This window comes from Narcine bancroftii, chromosome 11, assembly GCF_036971445.1.
Source record: "Narcine bancroftii isolate sNarBan1 chromosome 11, sNarBan1.hap1, whole genome shotgun sequence".
In the NCBI taxonomy this organism is placed as follows: Eukaryota; Metazoa; Chordata; class Chondrichthyes; order Torpediniformes; family Narcinidae; genus Narcine; species Narcine bancroftii.
In genome coordinates, this window is record NC_091479.1 from 76,884,489 (window position 1) to 76,906,921 (window position 22,433).

Genomic DNA, 22,433 nt, shown 5'->3' on the forward strand with positions numbered 1-22,433 from the left:
TATATAAATTGCTGGGACCAAATAGTGCTTTTAGTTCAATCAGAACTAGAGAACGGAATAATTTAATTCCTATTGGAGAGGAAGAAAGATTGTGCAAAAGGGTTGGATATTACAAAACCTATTGTGAAGGACAACATCAGGGGAGAGTGGTCAGAATGGTCCCTCAGAATCATCAAACATTAGTTTGGTGCATTATCTTTGTTGAGGCAATTGGCTGTGAAAGTCTGGGTGAGAAACCCACCTGTAGTTGTAACTGGATTATTCACTGGGCAAAATCATTGTATTGTTTTTAAACTGTACATTTGGATATTGCAACACACCTACCAATTTAATATACATTAAAAATGTATAAAAACTGTTCAGAGCCATCCTATATTTTAAAAATATTTTCAAATTTAACTTGTTATTCTGTCTGCATTCACCTGTGGACAAAGTATAGAGAAACAATCTCTTTACCGTTCTGAAGGTTCTCAGGTTCCCTTGGCTGAAACCAATTGGGTGTAAGAGTTAAAATCTACATTTACCCATTCTGGATTTATGGCCTTTATCATGTACATTTTTGTTGAGATAACATTTGCATTCTGATTCTTCCATTTATGAATGTACAATGTAATGTAAACTTACAGCTGATGCAAAATACTGCCTTCTATTGTAATTCACAGGAGGAATTGCAGTTAATGAAAATTGTAGATGAAATAATGGTGATACAGCAGGATCTCACTAACAAGCTTTTAATTAAAAAAACACAAACCCAGGATATGCAAAAGGAACTTGATGAAACCAGGAAGAAATTATTATATGTGAACAGGTACATTTTATGAAAGTTATCAGAGCAGCAACATATATTTTGGATTATATCTTCAAGTAATATAAATTATTTATCAGTATTAAACATGTAATTTACAGTAAATAAACAAAATCTCTTGTTTGCTCATTCTTCCACTTATCAAAGCACTCGTTAATAGTTTTGTTAAATAATTTTTTTAAATCATTCAGTGTAAAAAAAAAAAACCCACACTTTCCAAGTGAACTATAAAATTGAGGAAGGACACTTAGAAAAGGAATTTATTTGTTACATCAAGCCTGTGCTGCATTTTGAAAGAGAAAAATAATTTTTCAGAGTCCCCTGCCCTTCCTCCATTGACTTGTCAGTTTATGCCATCTACATATTTGCCAATGACACCACAGTCAAACTTGGTAATTGTATCACCACAACAAACTTGCACTCAACGTTAGCAAAACTAAGGAGCTGATTGTGGACTTCAGTGGGGGAGAAGGGGGGATTAGGAAAAGGCAAACCAGTCCTCATCAAGGGATCAGCAATAGAAAGGGTTAAGAACTTCAAATTCCTGGATGTCATCATCTCTGAAGATCTATCCTGGAGCCTCCATGTCGATGCAATCACATAGAAGGCTTGCCAATGTGAGGAGTTTGATGAGATTTGTTATTTCACCAAGGACTGTTACAAATTTGTACAAGTATACCGTGGAGTGCATTCTGACTGGTTGCATCACTCTGGTATGGAAGTGCCAATGCATGGTTCAGGAGAAAACTCCAGAGAGTTGTGAACTTGGCCAATGACATCATGTGCATCAGTCTTCATTCCATCTAGGATATCTACAAGACATGATGTCTTACGAAAGCAGCCTCTATCCTCAAGGACCGTGACCACCCAGGCCATGCCCTCTTCACACTGCTACCAACAGGAAGGAGGTACAAGAGCCTGAAGGTGAACATGCAGCAACATAAGGACAGCTTTTTCCCCTCTGCCATCAGATTTCTGAATGGGCAATGATTTAGAGGCACCACCTCACTTTCTCTTGCCCTAATTTATTTATTTTTAAATGTAATTTATTGCAATATTTGCACTGTGTAATACTTCCACAAACCAACAAATTTCATGACATGTTCATGACAATAAATTCTGATCCTGCAAGTTCATTTTGAAAGAAGTAAGTCAGAAAGAAGGAAATTGTGAGCAAGTTAGCTGCACGTTATTTGTTGGAAAAACGTCATTAAGGAAGTAATAGCTGGCAAATTTAAAAATCAGTACAATTCGACAGGAGAAATAATCTTTGACAAATTTATTAGAAATAAGTGGATAAAGGGAAACATATATATTGTGATTTTTGATATTTTATAAGGTGCCACATAAAAATGTATTTTGTGATAAGACCTCATGGAGTTGCATGTGATATCTTAGCTTGGATAGAGGATTGGTTAACCAATTAAAAACTCTCTAAATAAGTTGATCATTTCAATGCTGGTAAGCTAGAGGAAACAAGATGCCGCAAGGATAATTTTTGTGGCATCAGATGTTTGCAATAAACATCGATATCCAAGAAGAAGCAGCCAAGTATATTATAACTTCATTTGATAAGATTTAAAGTTAAGTGAGAAAGCATGTTGTGAGGAAAACAATGAATCTACAAAAGAATATAGATGGGTTAAGTGAGTGTCGATAAAATGACCAGTGATGTGTAATGTGGAAATGTACATTCTGGTAGGAAAAGCAGAATGCTGCTTAAAGTTTAAGCCAAAAAAATGTGAGCACATACATCACATCTTCCTGTTTTATTTCCAGGGATCTAACAAAGCTTCAAAAAGAATATATTTCTGTGGAAACTTCTATAGAACAAAAAAGATTGGAGCGACACAATCTTCTAATTGCCTGCAAAGTCCAAGATATGCAGATTGAACTTCTCCAAGGCAAACTAGAAGAAATTGGTGAGGTAGATATGATAAATGTTTTTCTTCGTTACCTTTCTAAGTGCCTATGAATGGTTAGATAGGAGGTCTTTCAGCTAAAGAGTCAAATAATTGCAAAGGGGAGCTGTGGCTGTATAATGAGGAAATTTTTGAAGTTTTGGACATCTGTTGAAGCCACTTCATGGACAACAGCATAAGATTATACCCATGTTTCCACTATTTAATACCAATCATTCTTGGTTTATAGATAGCCATGCAAATTTTGTTGAATCTGCATTCCAGAATTGTTCATTAATTGATGCCTTGAAATTATGATATGGTTGGGAAAATTATGATAATATTCTGTTTTATGGTATTTTCTGCTATTCACTATGAAATCCACTGCAACATTTGAAACCTGTTTAACCTTTTGATGTTGGTAAATGTGATAGAAATTTTATTTCCTGTTCCTTCTTGGGAAGGCGATGGACTTTCTGTTTGAAGTAATGGTTTGAGTCCAGGTGTGGTAGTGTAGCAACTGAGTCGAACTCATGGGACTAAAGCAGTGGTTTTCAAATTGCCCCCTAAACTCACATTCCACCTTAAGCAATCCCTATACCATAAGTGTTCTGTGATTGGTAAGGGATTGCTTAAGGTGGTATGAGTGGGAAGGAAAGATTGAGAACCACTGCTCTTGACCCAGTTGTTACTGAAATATTTTGCTTGAGAAAAATTGTCATTGGCTCATTTCCTTTGGAGTTATGAAACCGTGCACATAACGAGTCAATTAGGTACGATTAAAACAGTCGTTTTCAAACCTTTTTCTTTCCATTCACATACCACCTTAAGCAATCCCTTACTAATCACAGAGTACTTAAGGGATTGCCTAAGGTAAATGTGAGTTAAGAGGGCAGATGGAAAACCACTGGACTAAAATTTACCGTATATACTCATGTAGAAGTCAAATTTTCCCGACCACTTTTTAATGTTAAATATATGGGGTAAACTATTATATAGATAGTACTTTTGAGGGGCTGAAATTCACACTAATGCTTTCCAGCTAAATCAGCTGTGATTACATCAGCAAACGGTAGGCAGAACAAGCTTTGTGTTAATGTACCGTAACTTTAAGTTAATGAAGAACTCATTCAGAGATACAGTTCTTATAGGGAAATACTGTAAATGCAAATTGGTCTTGCCTATAAGGAATAAAGTATATAAGGAATGTTCATGTGATATACTCAGTACTGACTCAGTAATAAGGTAATGTTGATGAATTTCAGCACAGCTGTGACCGTTTATTTCTGTGAATGGCAAGCAGACGAAGTGTTTAAGACTTTTATAATTTTACAATAGTTATGGTATTAAGTACTCATTCAGGGATACAGTAATTATAATAAAGTAAATTCATATGATCTAGCTCTAGCTTCTATAAGAAATGGTGGTATGATATCTTCTTTGGCTTGGCTTCGCGGACGAAGATTTATGGAGGGGGTAAAAAGTCCACGTCAGCTGCAGGCTCGTTTGTGGCTGACAAGTCCGATGTATGATATACTTTGCCACAAATTACACTACTGGTAATATAATGGACCATGGACTGACCTTTTGGACTGTGAACTGTTATAAAGGATGGAATTCTGCTGGGAAATCTGTGTGACTTGTGGTGCAGCTGGGTCAAGCTGTGCAGACAGAGAGAATTCAGAACAGCAGATGGAGCAGCAGAGACTAACTTGAGATCCATGTGAAAGGCATTTGTATATTAAGTTAATGAAGGGTTAAAAGCCACAATTTGAGGACTGAGGGAAGTCATCTGAAGAACCAAGAATGTAAAAGGATTCATAAGCTTACAGCAACTTAACGTCAGTCATTTCCCTCTCCAACATTCAGTACAAAGTCCTTTTGTTATTCAGTTAGGGAAATTAATTTGGATATTGAGCTTTGGGATTGGACTGACTTGTGTGACTAACTGACCTGGGTTTTTTTTGTGGATTTTTCTCTTGAATATTGGGCGCAAGCTATAATGGTCTGGGTTTATTTTTACATTCACACTGTTTATGAAGATATTGCAATAGCTCACCAAAGGCTTAATTGAACTGGCTTGGGAGGTTTCGAGTAACATCATGTAGTCACAATGCGATGACATCATTCAGTACGTGCGGGGTTTTAAAAAGTTGCATGTGACAGTTTGAGTAAACAACTTTTACTGAACTTCGTTTCGACTACATGTGATCATTTTCTTGTTCTTCATTTCGCACTGTGACATAGTTGCTACATTGCTGACCCTGACGGCCCAAATGGATTTTGGACCCAATATGGACAATGCAGCAGTTTAGCTCAAACTGCCTGTCTTTGGACCACTCAACCTGAAGTTTGGTTCAGGCAGGCTGAGGCGCAGTTCCACGGGATTGTTGATTGTTGAGTTTCTGTTTGTGTGTAGAGGTGCACATGGGCAACCCTTGCAGAGGCTGTACAACTTGTGTACTGGACATTGGGGGGCATCCAGATAAATTTATGATTGACTGACTAAACCCTGCTCATTTTGACCTTGATCGGCCCTTGCCACACCCCTCCCCCCTATGCAAAGGCAAGGATGACCACCCAAGAGGGGTGAATAGTAATGGCATCAGATGTTTAGCCCCCTATCTCCAGTTCGGGATGGGGGGTGGTGGGTGCCATGTAGTAGCTCACTGGAGGCTGAATCGAACCAGCTTGGGAGGTTCCGAATGACGAGATGACGTCACAATGCAATGACGTTATTTGGAACACGAGGGGTTTGAAAAAGCTGGTGTGACTGAATAAACGACTTTTACTGAACTTCGACTTGACTACGATGCTTCATTTTTGCAGTGCAACACAGTTGCTAAATTATGATATCTGTACATTTGTTATAGGATACTTAGAGTGGGGTTAATTGGGTTAAGATGTTATATTGCTGATAGTCTAATAAATTTGGAATTAGAATTTAATCCTTTTGAATTGTGTCTTATGTTGTTGCTGGTTTGAGGTGTGATAGTAATTCTAGAGCTTGGTTGATAATCTAAGGAATATGCAACCTAACATGATGACTGGATTGGTGCTACTTCTTCTAGCCTTACAGAACTTGATAATTTTATCTATATCACTCCCAACTTCCACACTGCTTTTGAATTCACCTGGATCATTTCCAACACCTCCTCCTGCATTTCTGGACATCTTTGTCTCCATCTCAATACATAAATTACTGATGTTTATTAGAAACTCACTGACTCCCACAGATGCCTGGACTAAATCTCTTCCCACGATGTCTCTTGTCGGCCCACCATCCTTTCTCTCAGCTTCTCTGTCTTTACTACATGTGTTACCAAGATGAAGTCCTTCCACTCCAGGACATCAGAAATGTTTTTTTTTTCAAGAAATGTGGCTTACCCCCCACTGTCAGTGTCAAAGCCTTCACCTCCATGTCCCCCATTTCATGCTCTTCTCCTCTCACCCCACCTCCCTGTCATCACTTTTCATTGCATCAGCTTTTGTATCTAGCGCATCATGCTTAGACATTTCACCAATTACAAGATGATCCCACTAGTAGCCACACCTTTCCATCCTTTTTGTTTCTGCTTTCTGAAGAGACTACTCTCCACAACTTCTTGGTTCCCTTCCCTCCCTCCTAAGGCACTTCTTGCTGCAACTGGAAGGTGTGAGATGTCACTTTTCTTCATCCTGGGACATAAATAGACATTACAGATGTGGCAGAGATTCACGTGCAGTTACTTTGACCTAATCTGCATTCATGCTCTGGCTTTTTCTACATCATTGAGACCAAATATTGATTGAGAGACCTTTTTGTGGAGCATCAGCTCTCTGTCCCCAACCGCTGGCTGGAATTCCTGGTTGCCGGTCACTTTAATTGTTCTTCTCATTTCCACATCTGTCCTCTACCTCATCCACTGCCAGGGAGAGGCCAAATACAAATTTGAAAAACTGCATATCAAAGTCCACCTGGGTAGCCTACATTGCTATGGTATAAAAATTAAATCTTCCAATTTCAGGTCACCCCCCCACCCCAAACCAGTTCCACAGTTTCCATCTGTCCTTTACTTGTTCCAATGTCCTACCCCAATCCAGTGCTCGCTTTTCATTCAAACCCCAATCCCATTCCCCAGAGGTAGTTTTCCTTTATTTATCTCCCCACTCCACTTCTCCTATCCTTCAAGTAGCCTATTACCTTTTGACCTCTTCCTCCACCTTCCCACCTTAGTCTCAACAAAAGGCCTCCTCCAAAAATGGTGACTTATTTCTCCATAGATTCTGCCTGACTCGATTCCCTCTAGGTTTTCTTCTGTTTGTTTAAGATCTCAGCATCTGTGGTTTCTTTTGTCTCACGTGGAATTAAAAAGTATCTCCTAGTTTACAATTATTAGAAAAAAAAGGACAGAATTGATTGTCATTCACAATCCCAAAAGACTGCTTAAAAGTATAAATATTGCATAATTGTTCAAAAAATGTTGGCTTAGTAATTAGCTCAGATTTTATTTTAATTTTAGATTGGTACAGAATTTGAAAGCACACAAGCAACAGTGGATGTCTTTGAATTGGAAGCTGGTTTTGAAATAGACTACAGTAGTTTACCAACAAATCTGAAAGTAAGGCATTCCAGTATCCAGCTATTTAAGATTTTGTGGTGGAAATTATCTGAAGTCTTGAACATTTTTCACCGTAAGATGAGAGAGAGAAATATTTCATCAAAGTACGCTGTACTAAATTTGCTTATTCAGCATTAAATGAAATATTTATCATACTGATCCTTCCTATATTGAGGAATTCCTTGGATAATTTTTTATATTCTTAAAATACTATGCAATTAATACTCTTTTTTTCTCTCTACAGTCTCATAACCCAAAACAAAACTAGCCTAGTCTCCCTTTCTGATGGGTGCAAACACATGCTTTCAATCCTGTTCTAAAACTATTCCTGATTTAGCAATAGGCAAACTTTCGTCTTCGCGAAAATGAATCAGAATTTTTTTGACACAAACATGTCACGAAATTTATTGTTTAGTGCAGCATTTTAGTGCAAATATTGCTATAAATTACAGTCACAATAAATAGTGCAAGAAAATAGGAGAACATGAGGTAATATATGTGGTTTATTGTCCATTCAGAAATCTGATGACAGAGGGGAAGAAGCCACTGGATGCTCATCTTCATGCTCCTGTACCTGCTCCCTAACGGTAGCAGTGTAAAGAGGACATGACTTGGATGGTGGGGTCCTTGAGGATAGAGGCTGCTTTCTTAATACATTGCATTTTGTAGATATCCTCAGTGGAATGCGTGTGATGTCAATGGCTGAGTTAACAACTCTCTGGAGTTTTATCCTGTCCTGTGCATTGTCACCTCCATACCTGTAGAAATTTTCAAGAGTCTTTGATGACATATCCATTCTCCTCATGAAGCATAGCCTTCTTCATGGTGGCATTAATGTGGAGGCCCAGGACAGATTCTCAGAGATGCTAACCCCTAGGAATTTGAAGTTCTTGACCCTCCCAACTGCTAACCCTTTGCTGAGGACTTGTTAATGTTCTCCTGATTTCCTCCTGAAGTCCTCAATCAGTTCCTTGGGTTTACTCACGCTGAGGGGATGTTTGCTGCTGTTACACCACTCAACTAGCTGATCTGTCTCTCTCCTGTCCATTTCCTCATTGCCATCTGTGATTCTGCCAACCACAGTGATGGGTACGGCAAATGAAAGATGATACAGTGTTAGTGGAGGCAGTTTATGTGGAAAGGCCTACTGATAGGTCTGACTGAATATCAAGAATATTAATGCAAATACTCTCTGAAGAAAATAAATGATTTTTATTTTGTTTATTTGATGGGAATTACTTTGGAAAAAATCATCCAGAAACAGCTGAAACTTGGACATTTGACCTTATTGCCTTAGAGAGGGAATGGACTTGAAAATATACTCTCCAATATGAGCACTATGTGATTTCTCCATGAGGAAGTTTTTAAAAATTGCCTTTCTCTGCATGATCAACACTGGTATTTTCACATAAAATACTATCTTTAGAATGGGCTACTCCTAAGCACGAAACATTTCACATGGAACATGTGTGTAAAATAACAAAAACAAACTCTTCCTACCTCACAGCCCTCTATTTTTCTTTTGTCCATGTGGCTGCCTAAGAGTTTCTTAAATACCCCTAATGTTTCAGCCTCTACCACCACCCCTGGCAAGGCATTCCAGGTACCCACAACTCTCTATGTAAAAAAAAACTTATCCCTGATGTCTCCCCTAAACTTCCCTCCCTTAACTTTGCACAGATGTCCTCTAGTGTTTGTTATTCCTGCCCTGGGAAAAAAGCACTGCCTGTCCACCTTATCTATGTTTCTCAGAATCTTGTAGACATTTATTTCCTTATTGACTCCAAAAGGAAAAATCTTAGCTCTGCTAACCTTTCCTGATATGGCTTATTTTCCAATCCAGGCAACATCCTGGTAAATCTCCTCTGCACCCTCTCCATCGTTTCCACATCCTTCCTTTCATGAGGCGACCAAAACTGAACATAATACTCTTAAGTGTAGTCTCGAGAGAGATTTGTAGTGCTGCAACATGTCCTCTTGACTCTCGAACTCAATACCCTCACACTTGAAGTCCAACATCCCATAGGCTTTCTTAATTACCCCATCAACCTGTGTGGCAACCTTGAGAGATGGATGGATTTGGACCCCAAGGTCCTTTTGTTCCTTCACACTGTTAAGTATCTGACTATTAACCCTGTACTCAGCCTTCTGGTTTGACCTTCCAAAATGATTCACCTCACACTTAGCTGGTTTGAACTCCATTTGCCACTTTTCCACCCAATCTGCATTCTGTCTTTATCCTTTTGTCACCTACAACAACCTTCAGTACCATCCACAACTCCTCCAACCTTCATATCATCTGCAAACTTACTGACCCATCCTTCCACTTCATCTAGGTCATTTATAAAAATCACAAAAGATCCAAGAATATTACTTCCATTATCTTGTAGAAATGCTTCCACTCTATACCATGATTATTTTTGTGACAAAATACAGAATGGAAACTTGAATGAGCCTTAAGAACACCATTCAAACTAACTGCTAGAGGAGGAGGAGGAAGGACAGTATTATGAATAGAGAGATTCATAACATCAGAAAAATATCATTTGGGTTTAGATATTGCAAAATTCTAGTCAAGCTCCACAATGCTTTCCTCCATGAAACATAACTGTTGGAGTTCCTTTAGTCAGAATTACCCTCTTCTACATGTATTATGATGGACTCAAACATTGTGATTTTGTACAGCCATAGATTAGATGACAAAGTTCACAGCAAACTTTTCAATTCAATATGACTTCCTTCAGGAGAAAAGGGTTACCCATGATGAAATTATTTTTTTTGACATACAGCACGGGAACAGCCTATTTCAGCCCAGAAGCCTGTGCCACCCAATTATCCTACATTTTGAATGGTGGGAGGAAACCAGAGCACCCAGAGGAAACCCACACAGACATGGGGAGAACTAACAAATTTCTGATCACTGGCACTGTAATAGCATTGCACTCCTACTTTGGCTTGGCTTCGTGGACGAAGATTTATGGAGGGGTAATGTCCACGTCAGCTGCAGGCTCGTTTGTGGCTGACCAGTCCGATGCGGGACAGGCAGACACGGTTGCAGCGGTTGCAAGGGAAAATTGGTGGGTTGGGGTTGGATGTTGGGTTTTTCCTCCTTTGTCTTTTGTCAGTGAGGTGGGCTCTGCGGTCTTCTTCAAAGGAGGTTGCTGCCCGCCGAACTGAGGCGCCAAGATGCACGGTTTGAGGCGATATCAGCCCACTGGCGGTGGTCAATGCATTGCACTAACCACTATGCTAAAGATGTCGCCCTATACCGTAAATGGTTACATGGTCATATATATCTATATGTCTGTCAAATGAATACAAAAAAACACACTTGATTCATATTTGCACCTCTCTGTATCAAGACCTATTAAATAAAATGCACCACATTAAAAATATTTATCAGTATTTTTATACATATTTCATTTTCAACCTTTGCGTAGACATTGGCAAGAATGTGGGCCATATTGCGTGCTTGCAGTGACAGAAATTCGCTTGGCCTTGCAAACTCGAGGCATTTAGATTTAAGATTATTGTTTAATTAACAATTGTTTAAGTGTTATTGCTGATTTCCAATTGTTCTAAAGATAATGAGGATACCTATTTTGGTTTTGTAGTTACCAGTTAAGGCATTCAGATTATTAAAACTGACATTGATAATCAACATTTTATTAAAGTTTTAAAATATTCCTGATTACTACTTTGTAATTGAACGACAACTGCATTGCAGCTTTTATATTATTAAGTTCTGCTAAATAACTTGTCGTGACTTTTTACCAGGGCCTCGCATCCCATAACGAAATTGAGATACAGGGAAATAGACTGAATGAGCTATTAGAAGAGAAGGAGAAGATTTTACACAGAACGACCGCACCAAATCTGAGGGCATTTGAAAAAATGCTAAATGTGAGGGATAAGTTTCAGGAATCACTCCATGGTAGGTTCACAGTGATGAACCAATATTTTTATCTTTTGATTTGGAAAAGAGTAGTATTATTGATCTTTCTCAAATGTAAACATTAGTAACTTCCTCTCAGAAGCCCTGTTATAAAATTTCTATCGAATGATTAAGTGAAAATAGGTATGGAGTCACAACATGGAAGGGGGCTATTTAAACTATTGAGTCTGCACTGGCTCATGGAAGGGCTATCCAGTTGGTTCTTTTTTGTTCAATTCTTTCTCTTAGATACCTATCCAGTGCCTATTTGAACTCCACTCAACCACTCTTCCCACTTTCGAGAATGCATTCCGGATCGAGACCATAAAGAACTAACTTTTACGCATCTCTTGAGACTTGCACTCTATTTTTAAGTTTTTAATGTAATCCATTTCCATTCTTTATCAATGTCTTGGTACTCCTTCACTGAAGTCAGAAATTTTCCCAATTTTCAAGTTCACTGCCTTTTTTTGATAACTAAAAGCTTTTCTATTTATTCTAGTATTATCTTTAACTTTATAGCTTTGGTCGTACAACTTTGGGATTTTTGTCTTATTATTTAAGTATTAATTATTTAAAGATAAACCATTGTTTGCTTACTTTTATACCTTTTAAGAAAGTTTCTCAGTATTAACTCAAGTCTCGTGCGTTTATAATTGGTTTTATTTCGGTTTAAGATCCTTGTTTCTAACTGAATATATCACTCTCAATTTTTAATATAAAACTTCATCATACCAGAGTTCTCCAAAGGTTCCTAAAATACTCAATCATTAATTATACTTATTGTGCAATACTCAATATGAAGTAGCCTTTCTCTTGCTGATTTTTCAACAAGTGATCTGGAAAACTACCTCGTATGAGTTCGGCCTGCACACCAATATTGGTGATTTGCTTGACTTAAGTCTCCTTTGATTATTGTATTACCCTTGTTACATGCTCCTTGAATTTCTTGCACTACTAATACTGTTTGCTCGTATAGCTGTTACCAATGATTTCTTTAATTTTCTTCAACCCAAGTTATTTTACTACTTGATTTTCAGACCTTTGATTTTTTCCTCTCTCCTTTCTTCTGATCCATTCTTTAATGTTAGAGTGACCTTGACTTATTTCTGGTTCTTCTTTCTTATCTACAATTTAAGCATCCTGAAATATTTTCTAACCATGCTCACCTTTCCAAGCATGTCTCTGTCATGGCTGTTAGGTTGTATTCATTTAATTCTGATTTTGGGCAATATGTACTTATCTAGTCGTAAATGGTGCAGCTGCTCAGGTTTTGTTTCTGTGCAGTTTACACTGCTCTGATTTAGACACTCACTATAATTTGTGCACTGTCGCTTCTGACAAGACATTATCAATTTTACTCCCCTGCACTATCACTATGGTAGGATGTTTGGTTTTGCCCAACTCGAGTGACGCACAACAAAATTTAAAAGCTTCCTCTCCACCCCTCCCTCCCCCCCACAAAAAAAACTGGTACCTAACTAGCTTGAATTAAAATCTCATTTCTCACATTTTCCTATAGCTTAATTAATTATCCTGTGATTATCTCCTGTATATTTAAGATTTTTAAATTTAGACCCGATCTGCACATAATCTTCAGCAAAAAAACTCTTTACACTCTGTTATTGGCTTCTATGTGGGGCATTCCACCATAAATTTCTCTCCAGCCTTGAGGATACGCTATTGAGTCTCACAACAGGCAAACAATATGGCTTTTGGGGCTCTCATTCATTTGCAAATACGGTGTCTCTATTCTCTCTTCTACTTCCTTCCCCCATTTTTCCATTCATTTCAACACTGCATTTGTTGACACCCCCAAAATTGATCAGGGTCTTACTGTGTTCAGTTTGCTCACCACCCTGTCATCTCTGTTAATGACTGATGTACGAGCAATTAACCAAAAGACTGAAGTACTGGAACTGAAGGCTTTTATTAGCTAGTGATCGAGAGCATCCCTTGAGTTGCTGGCTCACACTGACCTGGACTCGAACTGGGGACAGGGTTGTGACATGACAGCCCTAATGGGGAATAAAGGGAAGGAGTCACGAGCCAGCCAGTGAGAGCAGGGTATTTACATGCACAAGTGGTTTCACCATATTCACCCCCTCTTTTAAAAAAAAAGTTCCCGTGGGGGTGTGGTGCACACAGGTGCCCTCAAGTTCAGTCTGTCCGGTGGCCTTCTTTGGTGTTGTGACCGACGAACCTCCGGTAGTGTGGTAGCCTCCACTGGTTGTGGGTGCTCCTTCTCGGTCAGCCCGTCCGCAGTGCTTGGCTGAGCCAGGGGAGGGGTAGGCGCGTGTGTACCGGTTGGCGGGTTGGCCGAGGTGGTGGGGGTAGGGATCTGAGGCCCTGGAGACCTTGTGGATGGGGGTACCCGATTGTTGGCTGAAGGAGGTTGGGATCCAGATGCTTCCGTGCATGTCAGGTCCCGGATGGATACTGTGTCCTCGCATCCATCCAGGAATGCCACGTAGGCATACTTTTGGTTGGTGTGGAGCAGCTGGACCCTCTCGACTAGTGGGTTAGACCAATGGGTCCTTGCATGTTTCCTCAGTAGTACTGGCCCAGGGGATGTCCTGGGGTCGTTCCTGACACTGATCTCCTGGACAATGTAGAGTCTCTCATGAGGTGTCTCGTTGGTGGCCGTACACAGGAGGGACCGGATGGCATGGAGGTCCTCTTGTCAGTGGGGGACGGGGAGGCCCTGGCCATTCCCTTTGGGGTTATAGTTTGTGGTACAGCTAGAGGCAATGTCCTTAGACAGCAGAAATTGGTGCAGCTCATAACTCATGAAGGACGAACCCCTGTCGCTATGGAAATGGCAGGAGTATCTGAAAATGGTGAACAGGTGTTTAAAGCCTTTATGACGGTGGTTGCGGTCATGTCTGGGCAGGGGATGGCGAAAGGGAACTGTGAGTACTCATCGATGATGGTGATGAAGTACGCATTGTGGTTCATGAAGGGTAGGCATCCTTTGAAGTCCATACTTAGGCATTCAAAGGGACAATTGGCCTTGATCAGGTGTGATCTGTTGGGCTGATAGAAGTGTGGTTTGCACTTCACACAGATCCAGCAATTTTTGGTCAGTGTCCTGACATCGTCAATGGAATAGGGGAGGTTATGGGCCTTGATGAAATGGAAAAAAAAAACTGATGATCCCATGGTGGCAGAGGTCATCATGCAATGACTGCAGTTGGTCTATCTGTGCCCTGGCACATTGCCCCCGAGACGGCATCAGAAGGCTCATGTTGTAATTGTAGGTGGAGAGTTCGATTCTCCACCTCATGATTTTATCGTTTTTGATTTTACCCCGCTGCTGGTTGTTAAACATGAAGTCAACCGCCCGTTGTTCAGTCAGCAGGGTAAAATGCTTTCTGGCGAGGTAATGCCTCCAGTGCCATACCACTTCAACGATGGCCTGAGCCTCTTTCTCGATGGACCTTGGGCCCTGGAGAGTGCGCGAAAAAATGCTACAGGCCTACTCGCCTAGTTAAGTGTGGTGTCCAGGGAAAAGTCCAATGCATCGCTCTCCATCTGAAATGGGGTGGATTTGCCCACTGTGTGCATCATGGCCTTTGCAATATCGGCTTTGATTCGGTTGAATGCCTTGTGGGCTTCTGCCGTCATGGAAAAAACATTGGCTCTGATGAGGGGACAGGCCTTGAGGCATTGAGGGAGGGGGAGTTCTAACAATGGGCACATGCGGTCAGAGTTGGGGTTGATGACTCCATTCTCCACCATACAGCCTAGTATAGCCAGGCGACATGTGCTGAAGACACACTTCCCAGAGTTATATGTCAAGTTAAGGCACTTCGCGGTGTGGAGGAATTTCTGGAGGTTCCTGTCATGGCCGCAGATAGTAACGTTTTCAAGGTATGGAAAGGTGGCCCACAACCTGTGTTTGTCCACCATCCGATCCATCTCCCTTTGGAAGACAGACACTCCATTCGTGACCCAAAAAGGGACTCTAAGGAAATGGTACAGTTAGTCGTCCACCTTGAAGACTGTGTACTCAGGACGAATGGGGACCTGGTGGTATGCGACTTAAGGTCGCTGGTCAAGAATACCCTGTATTGTGTGATCTGATTGACCATGTTGGTGATGCAAGGTAAGGGGTAGGCATCTAGCTAGGTGAACCTGTTGATGGTCTGGGAGTAATCTATGACCATCCTGTGTTTCTCCTTTTGTTGCAATCAAAAAGGCCCTCGACTTTGGTGTCATGTCTGCATCTTTTTAATCATCACCAATTAGCTTCAACTAATGTTGAACCTTGTGCATATTTACACATGCAATTAACTGTTCAGCTTGCACTGAAATTTGAATAAAACTAGAGCACTGGTCAGTAGCTCAATCCCAATGCATTGATTTAGTTCCTTGACGGTGACCTTCAATATGGATAATGAACTGAGATGGGATCCTAACAACTAAAAGCACTGGGGAAACAAGGTGCAGCATTAAACAAGAACTTTTTATGGGGCTCTTAACATTTCTTTGATAATATAACTACAGTAAAGTCCCTGGCATCTATGGGGATTGGTGGGTGCCAGTTCAGTATATTTTCTGGTTGCTTGAGACTAACTCTTACAATGCTTAACTAATACACCTCCATTAAGAATAAACAGTTTAAAAGACACTGAACAAACATCACTTGCTTGAATATTTTACTTTATTTTCAATCACATACTTTGAAACTTTTTAACAGTCGCTGCATCTGCAGGTTCCTCCCCCTCTAAGTCGAACAATAACATCATAGATAGTTAACCCTCCTCTTCCCCTAAGTTTACAGATAAAGCCCCTTACTAAGCAGAGATAAGGAGATACTCTAAGAGGGTCACCCCAACAGCAAGCAGCATCAATCAGCTCTTCATCCCGGGCGAAGCCATTACTGTTTCACTCAACTTTATTCAAACAGCTGCTATGGGCAAAGCAGAACCAAGGCACTCTTCTAGCTGAATATTTGCTTGCATCGTCACCAGAGTTACTTAAAAAAACATGCACTTTTACAATTTTAAACTTGTGTGTTTATTACCTATTATTTTTTTCCCTCTATTTTTGCCGGTTGCTTGGAATTCCAGGTACCAGGGATTTTACTATATACGATTGATAAGTTTCATAGAACCAACACTGTGTGCAGCAACATGGGTTTAAAACAAAACGTGTCACAGAGTAGTACAGCTCAAAAATGTACCTTTTGACCCACCTTATCTATACTGATCATTGTATCTATATTAATCTCATATGACTGCATTAGGTGCATAGCCTCCTATCCCTTGGCTATTGAAGTGCCAATCTAATGCCTCTTAAATGCTGTGATTGTATAAATCTTCACTGTATTCTTTTGCAGCATGTCCCACACATTAACTACATTGAAATTTTTTTCCTCTCTTTTCCCCCTTAACTGCCTTCCTCTTGCCTTGTTTTAGACAGCACCAAAAATGGATTAATTACTGTCTTCCCTTTTGATGCCTCTCAACAGGTCACTCCTCAGTCTCCTTAACTCAAGGGAAAGCAATCGCAATTTATCCAATCTCTATAAAGTCCTTCAATGTAGTGCTATCTTGGCAAATCTCCTCTCTACCCAAGCTAATTTTTTTTTAACTATCGTCATGGCGATCCTGACCTCATTCTACTTGTCATTTCCTTTGACCTATTCATTACTGATATTTTCTGCATTTTAATACTCAATTTTTGTAATTTTCAAGTTAATTCTGTTTCTTTTCCCACAGATTTTGCCAGACCTGCTGAGCGTGTTTAGCACTTTTTATTTCATGTTTTCAACTTCTACAGTTTGTTTGATTTTCATTTATTGTTTTTGTATGTGAAATAGCTATTTAATAAGTATAACAGAAATCATGAGACAGTGTATAATTTTTCTAGTAAATTTCAAGCTGTTTACCTTGACTTGTTTTATTTTGCTAGCATTTGATTTTAGCAGAAAGAAAGCTCGTATTTGCAGACAGGATTTTGAAAATGTCAAAAAAAGGAGATATGATTTGTTTAACCACTGTTTTGAGCATGTCTCAATAAAACTTGATCAGATCTACAAGATGATGTGTCAGAATAGCAGTGCTCAGGTAAGCAGTATTTCTAAACCTGAGTTTTCCATCGTGATCCTTGTCTGACAAAATCAAACCTTCTGTTTCATAAGAATGTAAGACAGGGGAATAGAAGTAGGCAATTTGGTGCCTGGAGCCTGCTCTGCGATTCATCAAGATCACAACTGATCTGCTACCACAGTGCCTTCTTCCTAAATTATCCATGTATCACTAATTTCCTTTATATCCAGACATGCATGGATCTGTTTTGAATTAATTCAGTGACTGAGCCTCCACTGGCTTCTGGGTGGAGATTTCCAAATATTCACCATCCTCTGTATAAATTAATTTCTCCTCAGTTCTAGATGGCCTACCTGTTATTCTGAGTCTGCAATCTCTGTCTGATTCTAGGCTTCTCAGCTAGGGGGAATCGTCATCCTGAATTGAACTCGTCATATAAAAGTTTTGTTAGTTTCAATTATACTGTATCTTGTTATAAACTCCAGAGAATACAGGCCTAGTCTACTCAGTCACTTGTACAGGTAGCAAAGCTACCACCCATAGTTTCAGCCATTTGATTCTTTGAAAGAAATGCAAGTTATTGGTACATTAATGATTAACCATAACAAAGTGCTGGGATTGCAGTATAGGTATTATCCAGGCCTATATGACCTAGTTAAGGATGTTCACAAATCATGCTTTTGTAGCAGCGCACTCTCTCATTGCAAACCGGCCCCACGTGTAACACCACGGGGCGGGGCAGCCATGGGAAGATGGTGCTGTCAGGGTTTCTCCCTGCCTCGTCTCCCGCCCAGTGCGCGCCTGGGGCAGCGATTATGACGTCACCACGCACCCGGTGTCTGAGCTCACGCTGCCCTTAAAGGAGCGCGCGCTGAATTTGAATAAAACAGTTGTTAACGACATTCAACGTGGTGGCTGTGTCTTTCTTGGCTGTGGCCAGCTCCACATTGCTGACTCCGACGAGCCCAGACACCTCTCTAGTCTCAAGAACATGGATCTGGCCGAGATCAATGCGTTGCCATCAAACTTCCCCCCTTCTGGAGCCATCGCCTATGTATGTGATTCAGGCAGGCGGAGGTGCAGTTTCGACTGAGGAACATTTCAGCAGCGCCGTGATGTTCTACCACATCGTGAGCATACTGGACAAAGGAACGGCAGCCAGGGTGGACGTTCTAATACACAACCCACCGGCTGAGCGTAAATATCCTGCCCTCAAGAACCTGCTCCTAGGCACTTTCAGGCTCTCCCCTCAGCAGCGTGCCTTCAGACTCCTGCACCTGGACGGGCTTGTAGACTCCACACCATCAGCCCTCATGGATGAGATGCTGGAGCTGGCAGAGGATCACAAACCTTTTTTCCTATTTTGTCAGATCTTCATCGAGCAGATGCCCAAGGACATCCAACTACTCCTGGCAGATGAGGACTTCACAGATCCATGCTGAGTCGCAGCCCGAGCGGACACCCTTTGGTGCACCAAGAGGGAGAATGAAGCAGCCCTCAGTCTGGTTACGTGACCAGGAACCAGCTGACCGCAACACTCCCCCAAGCACAAGCCGGAGTAGCACCATCCCATCTGGTGCTTTTATCATCAGTGCTGGGGAGCACAAGCTTGTAAGTGCTGACAACCATGTAACTACCAGGGAAATGACCCAGCCAGCCGCTGTTGATGGCTGCGACCACTGGCCACGTGAACAGCCTCCTCCACATTACCGACAAATCCACCGGCCAGCATTTCCTGGTGGACACAGGAGCGGAGCTGAGCGTCCTACCCCCCACCACCCTCGAGACACGCACCCGATCTCATGGTCTCACCCTGTGGGCTCCCAACGGTTCCGCCATCAAGACCTTTGGTACCCGCATGGCACAGATCCAGATTGGGAAAGAGAAATTCTGCTGGAAGTTTGTGTTAGCCTCAGTGGGTACTGCGTTGTTGGGGCCAACTTCCTGAGGGCACATGGCCTGTTGGTCGACATGAAGGGCAAGAGGCTGGTCAACGCTCAGTTTCCACTCAGTGCGCCTGGGTGCCACGGACATCTGCAAGCCCGAGATCACCGCCATCGCCACTTCCAGGGATGAGTTCCCCGCCATCCTATGATTCAGCACCACCTTACCCTAGCACGGAGTACACCACCATATCTCCACGCAGGGCCCCCCATTGCACGTCAACCCCAGACGACTTCCGCCCGAGAAGCTGCAGCTGGAAAGGAAGAGTTTTCCTGGCTGCAGGAGTTGGGGATCGTCCGTCGCTTGGACAGTGCCTGGGCATCCCCCCCTCCACATGGTCCCCAAATCCTCAGGGGGGATGGAGACCCTGTGGAGATTACCAGCATTTGAATGACGTGACCACACCGGACAGGTACCCAGTTCCCCTTATTCAAGACTTCTCGGTGGAATTGGTGTTTGTTCAGTGCGGCCCACATATGCCCTTAAAGGGACATGCGCTGAATTTGAATAAAACTGTCGTTAACAGCATTCAATGTGGTGGCTGTGTCTTTCTTCGCTGTGGCCAGCTCCACACTCTCATTTATTTTCATGACTTCGTTGAGTGCATATCGACAAAGGTTTGTCAACATTTTAGAAGCAACTTGTGGCATATTATGACAATAGTGGAGCCACAATGAAGAAACTTTCACTCACTCAGTGCCAAGAATGAAGACATAAGAACATGGATAAATGCCACAAGAAGTTTAATGACTTCATCATCAAGGAGATCATCAGATGTGGTCTGACCTGAGTATTTCCAGCATTTTCCAGTTTTATTTAAAATTTCAAAAACCTGCATTTCTTTTAATTTTCAAAGACTAATTGATGATAGTTTTGTTTTGCTATAATCGAATAGGTTAATGTGTTTCAGAATAATGACTTTACCAATTGCATTAATTAGACTCTGAAATAATTAGCCTCAGGAAAGAAATGGAAACCTGGAATGATTTTTAACTTTTTTTTAAGGTTGGTGCTGCATTAATAGGTATCCTTTTTGCACTTGAGAAAGTGGTAAGTAACCACCTTAGTGGGCCCTTACTGTCTATTTCCATTATGCAGTTCCACAATATGTTCCCAGCGAAAATGAGACCTATTTCTAAGTAACATTGGTGTGATTTACCCATGTTCTTCATGGTGGAAGTGCTTGATAAATACCTCCAATATCATAATTGTCAGTATGGCACAAACTGCAAACATTTGTTCTGGAAAGTTGAATGCTTTTCCAGGCTACTGGAGTTGTGACATGTTTAGTGGATAATGGAAATCCATTGCATAATTAGCTGTGTCTCTTTGCAATAATGTATTCTGGCTTTGACGCTCTTAAAGTCATTGAAATTAGATAACTGGACTAAAGTTTCCGATTAAAGGTGTCCACTAGTATAATTAATGGGAACTGTAATGAAGGCCATTCTGGTGAACATCAAGAGGAAGTTGTTACACCTCATTGGCATGGGGAAAACATGCTTTGCTGTGGTCCCTTTTTTGAACATTGCCACCCCGATCTAAAATTCACCTGGTCTCTCTCTGGCAACACTCTCCTTTTTCTTGATCTCTCTGTCTCCATCTCAGGAGACAAGCTTTCGGGGAGGAGTCACGCGATGGAGTAGTGGCCGGACGGTGAACTCCAGCCCTCTCCAGAAAAGTCGGGAAAAACAAGAGAAAACACAAAGGCACAGAAATAAAAGTTACAGAAAAGTGAGTATAAAGGTGGAAAGAAGATGGCGACAAAAAAAGAAAAGTCGAAAGCAACGGTAAGAAGAGAGGAAGAGAAGACAAAGGAGGAAAAAGGTGAAGGCCTTACCTGTTCGAAGAGGCCCGCTGCGGAGAGAGAAACCCGCTCCCTCAGGTCGGTAAATAATGGACTACAAAAATGGCTCGCAGAGCCGAGCAAAAGTGCGCAACCGCGCATGCGTGAAACTTCGCGCGTGCGCGATGCGAATGAAAAAAAACACACCGACGGGAGGGGGGACCAGCTGGGGAGTCGATCTCCACAGCCGGCAACGACAGCTGCAGAACACCTGCAGCAAGAAGAGACCACAGAAGACAATAGAAACAAGATAGAAGAGGAGGAAAGGGCAACAAAGAAACAACAGATGGTCAACCCAGACGAAGAAGAAGAGGAAGAGTATGGTGAAATAGAAGAAGAAAAGATAGGCAAGGTAAAGGATATACTTGCTCTTATTAAAGGATACATGGAGTCATTTAAAGAATGGCAAACACAGGAATTTAAGGATTTAAGAAAAAGAATAAACAACACAGAGGAGAAAATAATTAAAATGGAGATGACCTTAACAGAAATGGGAAAAAAAATGGACAAGATGGAAGAGCGGGCAGTAGCAGCAGAAATGGAGGTAGAAGACTTAAAAAAGAAATTGGAGAAATCTAATAAAAAAACTAAAGAGACACAAGAACTACTAGCTCAAAAAATAGATACAATGGAAAACCATAACAGAAGAAATAACATAAAGATAGTGGGCCTTAAGGAAGATGAAGAAGGCAAGAATATGAGGGAGTTTATAAAAGAGTGGATCCCTAAGACCCTAGGATGTCCAGAACTACAGCATGAAATGGAAATAGAAAGGGCACATAGAGTATTGGCCTCTAAACCACAACCACAACAAAAACCAAGATCTATTGTAGTAAAATTCCTAAGATATACTACAAGAGAAAAGGTACTGGAGAAGACAATGGAAAAAGTAAGAGAGGACAATAAGCCACTGGAGTATAAAGGGCAAAAAATCTTCATTTATCCAGATATAAGTTTTGAACTCCTAAAGAAGAGAAAAGAGTTCAATACAGCAAAGGCGATTTTATGGAAGAAAGGGTATAAATTTATACTAAAGCATCCAGCGGTATTGAAAATATTTATTCCAGGACAACAAAACAGACTATTCTTGGATCCAGAAGAAGCACGAAAATTTGCAGAACAATTACAAAAATAGACTGAGGGAGGAAGACGGGTAATGAGAGTTAAAATGATCACGACTGATATGTATGTGGGTAAAGACAAAAATAGACTGAGGGATGAAGACGGGTAATGAGAGTAAAAATGATCACGATTGATATGTATGCAGGTAAAGAGGTATAAGAGTGAATAGAGACAATGAGCATACATGAATGTATCTGTACTTAGAGGAAAATATAGATAGTATA

General features: G+C 40.9%; 1 protein-coding gene across 5 annotated transcripts in view; it reads left to right on the forward strand.

The window, feature by feature from the left end:
- The window catches only part of LOC138745947 (structural maintenance of chromosomes protein 1B-like), a 299,213-nt gene that overhangs the window by 265,592 nt on the left and 11,188 nt on the right, over nucleotides 1-22,433 (forward strand). For all 5 annotated transcript variants that reach the window (XM_069903513.1, XM_069903511.1, XM_069903514.1 and 2 more), the window contains 5 exons: nucleotides 663-808; nucleotides 2,585-2,732; nucleotides 7,209-7,307; nucleotides 11,085-11,241; nucleotides 17,161-17,315. In XM_069903513.1, the coding sequence (XP_069759614.1) occupies nucleotides 663-808; nucleotides 2,585-2,732; nucleotides 7,209-7,307; nucleotides 11,085-11,241; nucleotides 17,161-17,315 (705 nt within the window). The remainder of the gene's footprint in view (nucleotides 1-662; nucleotides 809-2,584; nucleotides 2,733-7,208; nucleotides 7,308-11,084; nucleotides 11,242-17,160; nucleotides 17,316-22,433) is intronic.